Below are 12,860 nucleotides of genomic sequence, written 5' to 3' on the forward strand. Positions count from 1 at the left end.
TAGCGATTTAAAGCAGCATAAGAACCTCTTTAAGATCTTTAGTATGAAACATTAACAATCTTTTCGTGAGACTCGATTTTGAGTCCAACAATCAGTTTTGGACTCAGAACCTAAAACGAATAGGGCGTAAAACAGTGAAATAAAAAATGTATATGCCATTAGTCTCTTCCAGAGTAGTTTTTGGTTAACGAACGTGGCACCCCTATAAGCATAATGTGAGTCCGTCGTGTTAAGTAAAAGCAAATAAACGAATTGTAGAGTTAGGATCGTCTAGTAGAAGTGAGTTTTGCTCCGTGACCAATCCATGGCAAGGCCTAGGAAATAAATGGTTTTGATAAATTGAGAAAGTGGTCTCCTCTTGTACTTTTGCCTGCTCATATTTTCTGTCCATCATATAAGAACCCTTCTTAAGTAGGCTTTGGAATTCTTTTCAAAAGTTCTGGTAAAATTTCTCACCCAGAAAATAGGAATATTTTCCCAAATGGACCATTCTCCAATTTTTTTTGGTGATTAAAGATTAGAACAAATCCAGAGCCCTCCCTCCCAATGACTGAAGAAAATGTTACTCAAAGCACAGATCAAGGTGGACTATTTGTCACTGTACATCATCAGTACATGAAATGCAAAGATATCCTACATTTAGGGGGAAAACGAGTTCATCCAAAATGGGTTTCAGATATTCACTGCACGCACATCGTTCTGTCCAAATGCAGTACCGCAACCAGGGCACTTGCGATGGCGAATCTCCAGATTCCTCTGGATGCATTGATTGCAGAAAAGGTGGTAGCATTTTGTAATGACAACCTGCAAAAGAGAGAGATAAAGACCAAAATTAAAGCAATTTCATGCCATCCTGACCATGAAAATGTAAAGAGGGTGATGGGCATATTGATGAGTGGATGAATAAATGGTGTGTTTTAGTCATTGTGAGAATGCATGTAGGGAAAAAAAGAAGTTAGTGCATGTAATGTGCGTTGGAAGTGTCAAGTGAGCATGCATGTAGGCATGAACAACTAGTCTCAAGCCGGGATTGAGCCTCTAGCTCAATGGTCAAGGCTTTGGTCTGGAACCGTGAGGTCGGAGGTTCGATCCCAACTTACCTAGCACGCGAACAAACAAGATAAGGAAAAAAAAAACCCTACTAGTCTCAAGCTGCATTTTACCTCTTTTGGGTTGTCAAAGCATACACCACACTTGAGTATTGCCTTGCACTCCTTGATCTCATCCTGAATTTTCTGCATTGCAGCCTCCCTGCTTTGAGAACTCATCTCAGCAACCTTGCCATTCAATTCCATGAGCTCTTCTTCGAGTTTTTTATTCTCCATTCTGGTTTACAATTGCATTTACAAACTTTCAGCATAGTCAGGCCGCAAAAGAGGATGCATAAAAACCAACCCACCAAGCAAGGCTTATTAAATCAACTCCAACATGCACTATGTGCTTAGGTGGGCCCATTTATGGTCAATAGTTGAAAGGTAAATGCTCCGAAGTTAAATGTCTGGACATAAAGACCAAATAAATCGGAAGAGATAAGGTAGGGAATTTGGCATTTATGGGTATGCTCCCCATTGACGCGAGTTCGAATCCTCCTGGGCTTACACAATGCGCGTGGTTTATGGGTGATTGTGCGCGTCTGTAGAGAATAGTCCCACCCTAAAAATTGGTGTGGGGATACCCTATGTCATAAAAGAAATAAAAAAAGGTACCTTTCGTTCTCCAACTCCGCTTGGATCTCGACAGCCTTCTGCTGATTCTCCTCAAATTCCTTCTCAGAGGAATCAACAGCAGACCTGAGCCACCTTAACTCTTTCTCAGCCTCTGCCAACTCTAATTTTGCACTCTCTATGTTGACAGCAAGATGTCTGTTTTCCATAGAAGCTTTTCCGGCTTGAATAAGAATTGCTTTCATCTGCAGGATCCAAGTGAATGAAAAAAATAATGATAAACAGTATCCAATTGGGCCTTGAATTGACTAAATGAGAAGATGCAGAGTCAAGAAGGGTACCTGTTCCTCACCACGGGCGATCTTAAGTTTGAAGAAACCTAACGATTCATTAGCCTGATGAAGTTGATTTGCAATGACCTGCTTTTCAGAAAGGAGGGAGCTTTGTGCCTGCTTTGTTTTTACACTCTCAGAAACCAGCTGCCATACATCCCATAACAATCAAATTAAGAAAGGCTTTTGAATGGATGAGATAAGTGAGGATAGAAAAAACTTAAAGCAGTTCTAAAAATGCTACTCTAGCAATTAAAATGGAGGTCGAAAGATTACAATGGCACGCATCACTTGCTGATTCTGTCAATGACAGCAAGGAGGAAGCAGGATACACAGTTGTCTTTATTGCATTAGTGAAACCTCATAAAACATGAGGCAACCATGATTCAAAGTATCTGGTTAAATATAAGATCAGAAGTTCAGAACCTCAATTGCATGCATATGAGTCCCCTCTGAAAAAAGTTTAGAATGACTAGGTTAACAGTTAACACATAAAGCCAGATGAGAACCTCCTCAACAGTTTCACAATCCAAACGAGAACCACCCCTCAAATATTGGGAAGGAGCTGGAACAGGTCCAAAGCTTACTTGATGTATCGGCAACCGATCAGACCTTGGCGACTGCCTCTCTAGAAGAAAACATGAGCACCGGAAGTCTAGAATGAACTTCTTGACTCAGATGGTGGCTCTCGATCTCATATTGGAAAGACTCGGCTGGATCTTGATCCTCCAAGGATCGAAGCCTTTTGCTGTGCAACAACTTTGAGGACGGTTAATAATTTAGGTGTGATTAAGCTTAATTTCGACAGAAGCTCTATTAGGGATGGATGAAGGATGTTCGGAAATTTTGAATTGTTCCCAATTCTCATGCTTAGTTACTCCTTATGTTCGAGGAAGTGCATGTTTCATTTGTGAGATTGATAGGTGCATTTATTCGGGATGGATGAAGGGATGTTTGGAAATTTTGAATTGTTCTCAATTCCCATGTTTGTGCCCATATCTGTATATAAGTACGATAGGTCTCATGCTTAGTTACTCCTAATGTTGGAGGATATGCATGTTTGATTTTTGAGATTGATAGGTGCATTTGGGCTCGATCATCAAGGGCATTTTTGGTTTATTCTTTTTTTTTTTCCAACTTCTTGTCTCGGATGGTAACTATCGGATCTCCACAACCACCACACACGCACACAAGGGTCCAAGCCTTTTGTTGTGCCCGCCACATCGACGACGGTTCAATTTTCAGATGAGAACTTTTGTTACAAATATTTTCAAAGTTCAATAATGGTGTATGGACCGTGCTAATAGTTCGTGATCAATGCAAGCTAGTAAATTTCAATGATCTCTCAGTGACAAACCATGATATCTTAATCATATTGCCATTGGAGTGATAGACCTATTAAATTAAGTTAGTGAGACAAAGTATTTGGAAAACCTTGATATTGTAATCATCTCTTTCAGCGACCTGCTGAAGCAAATGCTGGTTCTGTGTTTGCATATCTTCATACGCTTGACCAATGGTCTGTACAAACAAAAGATGAAAATATTGACTAGCTATTTTATTTTATTTTTTTTGAATGGTGAAAAGACAAAAAATGTGCAGCAAAATGAAAAAAATAAAATAAAAATAGAACTGAAGGATCAAACATACCTCAATTTCAGAAATATATGATTCCGCTTCCCCATCTTTAACTTTTATTGCCTCTGTAAGCTCCAACATTTCTCTGCAATGGCATATGTCAATCAGCACAAAATAAATGACACTGCGGCATAGCCATCTAAAGCATTTACAACAAACTCTCAACTCAACTCAACTCAACTCAACTCAACTAAGCCTTTGTCCCAAACTAGTTGGGGTCGGCTAATGAATCCTTTACAACAAACTCTATGACTTAAACTAAATAAGAATTAGTCTAACATGAATTTTCAAAAGAATACATTATATAAGTGTTTACTTATTTATCGTGATATGGTTTCTGACATGTGACCAAAACCCCATACAAGCACCGGGACTTGATCCTTAAATCAACAGGATACATCAAAGACTATCAAACACAAGATCTTGATATCGTTGATATGGAAGTTCTAGGGAAAAAGTAGGTTATTATAATGATGATCTAGGATTAAAGAATGATGATACTAGAAGTAATTTCTAGTAGAATTATAAAGCAGTTGTGAAAAAAGGCTATCAGAAATAATAATGCCGCAACATTTGAAGGGATTGGAAACAGGCTGCAAGAATCATTAGCAAGCTAGATAAACTAGAGAAAAAATGGGTTCCAATCCCCATCAATGTTATCAAACTAAATTTTGACGGAAGCTCCCAAGGAAATCCGATCTAGTGAGATTTGAAGGGTTTCTCAAAAACGATGATGGAGAAATCATCAAGTTGTTTTCTTGACCAAGTAATATCACTGATTCTGATGAAGTGGATAGCTGGGTCCTTCTTAGTGGACTACTCATTTTTCTGGAAAACATTCCAGCAGACGCAAGCCTTAGGTAGAAGATGACTCATCCAATGTGATTGCATGGGCAGAGGGTCCAAGACTGGGGTCATAGAAACTAGCTGCTATCATGAAATAGTTGATACGGATAACGCTGAGTTTTGCATACGAGACACCTTCCTTCTATCCTAGTGGGAGGATTACTCCATGTCATGGGCTTACCAATGCTTTCTGGCAAGGATTTAAATGTCGGTTTTGATGTTGGTGTCAGCAGCCATCGAAACCGAAACCGAAACATTTCGGTTTTGGTGGAAATTTCAGCCAAAAGCATGTAAAACCTCAATAAAAAATTCAGTTTTTTTTTTTTAATTTTCATCGAAATGTATAAAATTTCGGTGATTTCTGTGGAAATTGTGGCAATTTCGGTGGAAATTTTGTATATAAGGGTGAAAAACGAAATTTTGGGGGAAATTTCGGCAAAATCCTGTACTTTTCCAACTCAATGTACTTTTGGTTTCGATCCAAACTGAAACCGAAATATTTCGGCCGCAATTTAAAACTATGCTTTCCAAAACAATTAGCATTTGTAGGACAGTTTGACTGTCTCTGTATTCATTTGATTCAAGATCTCCCAAAAAAGTTTTATTTAAAAAAAAAAGACCATCCAACTCATGGGTGGCTTAAGACAAGCTACTTGGGGAACATGATGGACATCCACAATTACGCTAGATAAGATTTCTCAACCCAGGGCTTGTTCTTTTCGCTCCAATAGATTCTCAGTTATCTTTAAAAAAAATGCTGCAACAACGTTGGCAATTGGCAGGCACTAAACAATACAAAGAAGCAACAAGTAAAGAAACATAAGACCAAATATTTTCTTCATTTCAATTGTTCCATATAATCCACACATGAAAAAAAAGACAATAAACAAAGATCCAGTATTCCAACCTCTCAGAAGCATCCAACTTTGCTCTTAAATCAGTAATTTCAGCCTCAGCAGCAGAAAGCCGTTGCTGGCAAGCGCCTTCAGCCTCCTTAGCAGCTTTCACTCGCAATTCTAGACTGTGTTCATCAAGAGCGCTTCTCAAGATTTCAGCTTGCACCCTAGCTCTGCGTTCCGATTCCTTGATTTCCATCACATCTCTGACATTCACAGTGGAAAACCATAAATCGAATAAGAGTATGTAATTGTATACAATGTCAGGCAAATCTATGAAATGGAAAAAGCATATCCATGCAGAGGACAATGTTGGTTGCGTTGAGGAGGGATCAAGCAATAAAGAAACGATTGATGAGATTAGTTGTCATAGAACATAATTCCTTCCTCTTTTAACTCAAAAAAAAAGAAAATAATTCCTCCCATTTTATTTTATTTTTTTGCGATCAGTTCTAGGGATTTGAATACTAAGAAAATTGAATGGTAGATTTGAGATTTGAGATTTGACAGAGGAATAGTAGTGTGTGGGGTCTAAGAGTTGAGAAGATAGACATTTAGGGGCCGTTTGAATACATGGATTTTAGAATCTTGGATTTCCTCAAAATCGTAGATGGGAGACGAGAGAAGAAGGAGACCAGCCGTTGTTTTCTGGTTTTCTGATTTCTCGCCCTTCTTTCCGTCAGCAAGGGAGTAGGAGATCATCCCATGTTTCCAGGTTTTAGAAATCTCAGGATGGGGGATAGATTTAGAGAGTGCTGCTATGCCGCCAGACGAAATGCAACACAATAGAAGAGTTTGCTCCGCCCATAAGATCCTCGAACCTACCACGGCCACCATCTGCGGCCTATTTTCGTTCTCTTCCTTGCCCGGGAAAGTGGATCAAAGAAAGGTAGCTTGCTTCTCTCCTGGACCGATGGCGGCTTATGTAGTGGTTGGCCTTCCCACCAGAATGCCTCCTTGGTCGAAGAGTCAGGCCATTGCAGGAAGCAAAAAAACTTGCGCGAAGAACATTTTCTTCTCTGCTCTCTCCTCTCCAAAGGCCAAGGGAGAGATTGCATCCCTTTCCTTCAGTAGCTCTTTTTGTTTCCCAAGGGTAGCGGTAGCTGGGGCAAATCCCGCTTTCTTCGCTCCACAAACGAGCGATAAACTCGGAGGAAAAAACAGATAAAACTTGGATTTCTTACTTAAAATCCAAAATTCTAAAGATAAGTGAAACAGACGGTCTCCTTCTTCTCTTGTCACCCATCCAGGATTTTGAGGAAATCCAAGATTCTAAAATCCATGTATCCAAATGGCCCCTTACGGCATTGGAAGAAGAAAATAGAAAACCCATATGAGAATATTTCATGAGGGAAACAAAAAGAAAGAGAAGATATTAGAAGTACCTCGATGGATTCAATCTTGAGGTAAACCTTGCTCATGTAAAATCTACCTCGAATCAAGAATAGAAGAAATGAAGAGAGCAGAGGAAGAGAAAAATTATGACGGATCCAATATGGGAGTAATTCTCATTGATTAGAATCTATTATAATATAGCATATGAGATATAACGACTTATATACATATGTCACATTTACTATTATGCCCTTAATGAAGGGTATCATGACACAAATGCATGTATTTTAATTCTCTAACAAAGCCTAGCTACATAAATAGGTATCAAGCTGGCCAACATCCAGTTCAATCCATACCTGTTGTCAAAGCACTCCTGTCCATACATATCCAAGAAGATCTGCAGTTCTTGTTTTTCCTTTTGCAATTTCTCAATCTGCAGAATTTATATATTTTAGGTAACTAAAAGTATTCTCAAAGAACCAAAATTCAATCCAATTGGAAGCAATATGTTGAAGGAAACAAAAAAATATGAATTTAATTAGTTGAAGAGAAACAACTAGACACAGTATTAAGATGAGCCAAGATAACAAGCATACCAGTGCCTGGAGGGACTTAATCTCAACCTTTTGTCCAGTCAATTTATCCGATAGGCTCTTGTGTTCACTCATCTACGCACAAATAAAAATTATCCATCTCAGAGGACAAGTTATGAAGTGGAGCCCAATAAGAACATCATACATGGAATTTGAAGACCTCAGAAAGATTGAAGAAATGAATATCAAGCTTGACATGAAAGACACATGATCCAGCAAACAATTATCAGAGACTCAAAGGACCATTCCCTATTGATCATTTTACTACAGAAACACAAATCATAATGAGAAAGGAACCAATCAAAACCTTTCTATTTAATAGAGCTTTCAAAGAATGTGTTTCTGCACGCAAAGAGAGAGCTTCATGCGCTATCTCCTTAAACCGATTCAACTGTGTTTCCATCATTTCCATTTCTTTAGACAAAGCTGAGGCCATGACTTGGAACTCCCTTTTAATGTCTTTTCTTCCTGAGATGACCAACAGCATTTAGGAACTACTCATAAAAAAAAACATTTAGTAACTAGACAATAACTCTACCATTCAAATATATATATATATAGACAATAACTCAGCACCATTAGTAGAAAAATTCCTCGATTTTTACCTGAATCTTGCTCAGCTTCTTCCAATTTGAGTTCAAGATCATTTCTTTCAATAATACACTTTTGCAGCTGAAGCTGTAGCTCTTCTATCCTAACCTCAGCATCGGTAACGGCACTCCTGGCAGCATCTGCAAGTTCCCCTTTTACACTCAGTTCCTTCTCCCTCCGCAGGACATAATTCTTATCTGCCTGAAGTCAAACTTTTAAAAGACACAACCAAGAACCAAGGCAAAAACTAAAGCACGAGCAAATAGGCAAAACACAGATTTACCTGCAAGGAATCTGTTAATCCTTTGTATCGTTCCACTTCCGCATTCAAATGTTGGAGCTGATCACTTAGTAAAGTGTAAGGTCCAGAGGAGACTACATATTTGTCATCCTCCAATTCATTCTATAAAATGAAATTAGTCATAGCAGAGTAAGTCGTGACATAAACTTCGGGAAAAAAAAGGGACAATCACACTTTATAAGACAGAGAACTAATGATTTCAAGATTGAACACGACCTGGAGAGTTTGTAGTTGTTCTGACAGGATTTGATGCTCTTCACGTGACTCCTGAAGTTCGGAACTACGGGTGGCTGCCAGTGTCTGCAGGATTTGTTTGAGAATGATAATAATCAATCAACGGCATAGATTTCCCGGTAAAGAAAGAAAAAAGTACACACGATAGCATTTCGCATTTTGTGAAAGAGAAAATTGGAAGCAGCTACTTGAGGCACGGTCCTCCCCTAAGACCCCCTCCTAAGTAGGCTAACAATACCTTAGCCTCTTCAACTGAATCCTTCAACTCCCGTAACCCCCGTGTCTTATCCACAGGCTTGTCTGGAGAACTGGACCCATTTGCAACATTAAAAACTGGAATATGCATTCCGTATGCTCCATCCTTCTGCATTTTTAAATTAACCAACTTTCTACGACTTTCCTCAAGTTCTGCCATGCTTTCCTCCAGCTCGCCTGATCAGCAAAAAAGAACAGGAAAAGGGGATTCAAAAGATATGCCACCCTACGGCCCTGTTTGGATTGCAGGAATTTCATGGAAAAGTTTGGAAAGGAAAAATATTTCTACAATTTCCTACTTAAGACCAATGAGGGCACCCTTTGCCTCCTTTTTCTGCAAGGGCGCCTGTGAATCTAGCATTCCTCGATTGATAATACCCCATTAAATTAACTACAACCATATCATTTCTTTCTAAATTGTGGAAAGAAAAAAAAAAATCCCAAGAAATTTTTTCCATCAGAAATGTTTTTCTTGCTGTCCAAACAGGGGCTAAGGGCAAGTGACGATAAAAATTTGCAGCATGCCTTCCTGTATGTATGCAATCATGTATATAGAAGCAAGAGCACATTTAGGCATAGGTATATGGATATATGCCAGGTTTTAATATTTGAATCGGGAAGCGTACTAGTATGTGCCCAAACAGATATATGTCAGGCACATTGGCACATACTGAATATTTGGTATGTATTGGCAAGATCAGACAGTTTGGATCCTCGGAAATCCGAAACAGATAACAAAAATGCAATATGGCATCTTTTAAAATCATGGTATATATGTATACTAGTATTCTGAGGCCATGCTATGCATGGGTGTCGCATGAAGGCCCCACACCATCAAAACATGAGGTGTATAATGGTGGGGCCCACCCTAATGCATAGGTTTGGATAGAGGTGATGGACCCCACATCATCCATAACATTAGGGGTACAATGGTGGGCTCCACCCTATGCATAAATTTGTAGAGATGTGGGCCACCTATGCATGAGTTTGGGTGGAGATGGTGGGCCGACCACATCAAATATAAGATTTAAAATGATGGGCCCCACCCATGCTAGGCATGACTATAAAATGTTGGGTCCCATCCCATCACCTGAGGTGTAAAATAGTGGGCCCATCAGATCAAGTGTAAAATGGTGACCCCACCCATGCTATGTCTGGGCACAAAGTGTTCACCCCACCCCCTATCAAAACAAGACATGAGATATAAAGTAAAGGTTTTCCAATAAAAAAAATTCTTGGAAAGAAAGCTACTGAAAATGGAAAGAACATGTGTTTCCATCATGTGTATTTGATGGAAAGCCATTCAAATAATGCTCAGTATATATTATAGATATGAGTGAAATTCTGTACGGCCACACATCTATTTCATCATGTGTATTTGATGTAAGAGGAAAGAAAGAACAAGTGTTTCCAGACCTGCAAGACGTTTTATCTCAGACTGATCTTTTGAATGGCTCTGAGGATAAGTCTGTATCTCATCTGTGTATTCTTTATGCTTTGAGTGAATAATATCTATCACCTTCCTCATATTGTTAGCCTCCTCTGTCAACATATCAACAATCTCGCGCAGTTGGATTAAAGCATCTGAGAGAACTCGATAACACACAATCATCACCAAAAGGCCCAAGCAAAATTCATCCTATTTGATATTTATATCAATCAATTGTATCAAATAACACAAACTAAAGAACATAGCAATCCATTAGCTCAACACAAAGAATGGAAAATTAACTACAGGCACTTGCTTAAAACTTTCTGACCTTCTGTAGATGGCTTTTCATGTGTAGCCAGGGAAAAGCTCTCAGTTTTAGCTCTTTGAGTTTCGATAGTCCCCTCAAGGTATTTCATCAAATCCATCATTGATGAATGACGTGCAGATAGGGCTTCTTCAACATATTTGATGGCTCCATTTGCTCCACCACTTTCAATAGGACCTATTTCTAGAAGTCTACAAAGAAATGTCTCTTCTGGAGAGCATGGTGGAATTGAACCTAAAAACAAAACACTGCAGTCCAGTCAACCTTATACTCCAAAGAGCTTATCAGGAGTAATAATGCTAAGCTCAGGGGCGCCCTTGCATAAATAAGATGAAAGGGCGCCCCCATTTTGGGGAAGTCACCAAAGTGCATTTAATGTCTTTGACTTTACAGTTTTTGGAGCTACTTTCATCTTATTTATGCAAGGGCGCCCCAGAGTTTAGCATTCCTCGCTAATCAGATACCTATAATGACTTATAAATGAATAAGAAATTGTTACAGGCATACAGTAAATTAGCAGAGTTCTGAGAACAACCTCTAGAGTGATCTGTGTGATCCAAAGCTTGTAAACCTTTCTCATAGCCCCCAGCTTGTAATCCGAGCAATATCAAATCATCGACCACCTATAATTTGGGAAGGGAAGAAACCCAAATCATAAAACATAATTCAGAAAAGAGAAGGATAAATAAAGAAAAGTAAAAAAAAAAACAAAATTCACAAGATTGACCTGGTTTCAGCCATTCAAAAAAAAAAAAATTATTGACCTGATTCCATAGTTTATTCACTGTAATCAAGGTCTCATCATATGAAATCTGTTTGTCTTTCAATTCTTTGAACTTTCCCTCCAGTATGTGCATTTCATTTTTCTGGGCATCTAACTGCTGAACAAGGTTTTGATTCTGATACTGGAGAACTGTTGGATCAGCCTGCAAAAGCAAATATAAAGCTGTGATATGCATTTTTTTTATTGGTAAGTAGAGCAGTAAATCACCACACAATAGCCACAATGAAAAAATATAAAAAGGGAAAAAAAAAAGGCAGGTAAGGCAATCCAAAGGCTCCGTTTCTTTCGACATAAAATGATCGTTTTTCCACTTTAAAATGGGTATAATTTTTTTTACTCCCATTTTACGTCGTCAGATACAGGTTCGCTTCTTGATGGTATGAGCAGCAATAGATAAACAAAATGTGAGGGAATCAAATTGCTTTTGACAAAACATATATGAAATAGAAAGATAAAGAACAGAAAGGTTCAGTTTCTTTTTTGATGGGTAAGATGGTATTGGAATTCTGACATTTCTTTTAACAAAACATAAATGAAATGAAAAATAAAGAAGAAGAAAAGGATCAGTTTCTTTTCTGATAGGTAAGATGGCGAATTGTTCGGGCAAATAACGTCCAAAATTGAAGTGCTTTTGTTTCATATCCAGGAAACCCTAACTCTACCTCTAACACCAATCGCTGTTTCAAAACCCTAAACCCTAAACCCAATTTTCTGCATCTTCTGATAAAATTTCCTAATAAATTTTAAACCCACAAATCAAAAGAGATCAGAATCCTATTAAGAGAACTATACTCAAAATGCTCATCCTTATAGATACCCAAATTAATACCCCCATTGTAGGCAGCTTCAAACAAATAAATGTTCAAACCCTATATGTCTCGAGAAAGCCCTAGTCTGAAAAGCATTATTTGACGAAGCTGGGAAACTAAATTCCTACCTCATCAAACTAAAGAATCTTTCGAAAAACTATAGAAAATAAACAGATATCGAAAGAGAAATAGCTAAAGAACACAAAAAATGAAAAACCAAAGAAAAGAGTGAATTGGGTCTTCTGCAATCCTTACCATTATGGGGAAAAACAACCTTCTCTTCCCTCTTCGATGGTGCTGTAAAAGGGGGGAAGAACCTTCTCTGATAGGAATACCAAACTACTCTCTCTCTCTCTCAGTCTCATATATAAACAAGGAAAACACTTTAAAAATGGGATTCCGTTTGGAAAATAAAAACGGGGCTGAAATGATAGACTATTTTCGGTATGTATTACCATTAAGATTTATATATAATTTGATTTGAGTATTTGCCCAAAGGGGATGTAGCTCAGATGGTAGAGCGCTCGCTTAGCATGCGAGAGGTACGGGGATCGATACCCCGCATCTCCACGTTCTTTAATTTTTATATATATTCAACCCCGGCCCTCCCCCTTTGTTCCCTGGGCCAGCCAGCCACCTCTAGTGTATTTATGAGTATGACTAGTCTTTTACACCAGGGGGTGGCGTGGAGAAGAGAAGGGGCTAAATACATTTCTCTTTTCGTTGAACATTCACTGACTAATGGGCTAGACCCCTAACCCATATTGGGCCTTTTATGGACCGTGGTTACGAACAGTGATAGGGACCTATAGGATTCCGGGTGGA

General features: G+C 38.7%; 1 protein-coding gene and 1 non-coding gene across 4 annotated transcripts; one reads left to right on the top strand and one right to left on the bottom strand.

Moving 5' to 3' along the window:
* Positions 1 to 517: 517 nt before the first annotated feature.
* HUB2 (histone mono-ubiquitination 2) lies at positions 518 to 12,445 on the bottom strand. 3 transcript variants are annotated; one of them, XM_077384880.1, is made up of 19 exons: positions 12,291 to 12,445; positions 11,207 to 11,368; positions 10,978 to 11,065; positions 10,446 to 10,676; positions 10,102 to 10,227; positions 8,669 to 8,862; positions 8,413 to 8,496; positions 8,179 to 8,298; positions 7,910 to 8,096; positions 7,612 to 7,772; positions 7,308 to 7,379; positions 7,068 to 7,144; positions 5,388 to 5,582; positions 3,647 to 3,719; positions 3,431 to 3,517; positions 2,006 to 2,143; positions 1,707 to 1,909; positions 1,164 to 1,326; positions 518 to 804 (listed from the first exon to the last, which is right to left on the bottom strand). In XM_077384880.1, exons 1-19 carry the CDS (start codon positions 12,291 to 12,293, stop codon positions 673 to 675), a joined length of 2,496 nt encoding a protein of 831 aa, XP_077240995.1. In that variant the 5' UTR covers positions 12,294 to 12,445; the 3' UTR covers positions 518 to 672. The 3 variants fall into 3 exon arrangements, with proteins under 3 accessions (XP_077240995.1, XP_077240994.1, XP_077240996.1); XM_077384879.1 differs by having other exon boundaries at positions 10,102 to 10,269; XM_077384881.1 differs by lacking the exons at positions 11,207 to 11,368; positions 12,291 to 12,445 and having other exon boundaries at positions 10,102 to 10,269; positions 10,446 to 10,690; positions 10,978 to 11,067.
* Positions 12,446 to 12,532: 87 nt separating this feature from the next.
* TRNAA-AGC (transfer RNA alanine (anticodon AGC)) lies at positions 12,533 to 12,605 on the top strand. The gene has a single exon. It is a non-coding gene; the product is annotated as a tRNA-Ala (tRNA).
* The last annotated feature ends 255 nt before the right edge of the window (positions 12,606 to 12,860 follow it).

This window comes from Tasmannia lanceolata, unplaced genomic scaffold (assembly GCF_043159265.1).
Source record: "Tasmannia lanceolata isolate RefF3 unplaced genomic scaffold, GAP_Taslan_0.1 ptg000007l, whole genome shotgun sequence".
NCBI classification, from domain to species: domain Eukaryota; kingdom Viridiplantae; phylum Streptophyta; class Magnoliopsida; order Canellales; family Winteraceae; genus Tasmannia; species Tasmannia lanceolata.

Coding starts and splice junctions, on each gene's coding strand:
- HUB2 (XM_077384879.1), bottom strand. Junction 10,677..10,977: donor TCACACAGATCACTCTAGAG/GTTGTTCTCAGA, acceptor TTTTGTTTTTAG/GTTCAATTCCACCATGCTCT. Junction 5,583..7,067: donor CAGGAGTGCTTTGACAACAG/GTATGGATTGAA, acceptor TGTGAATGTCAG/AGATGTGATGGAAATCAAGG.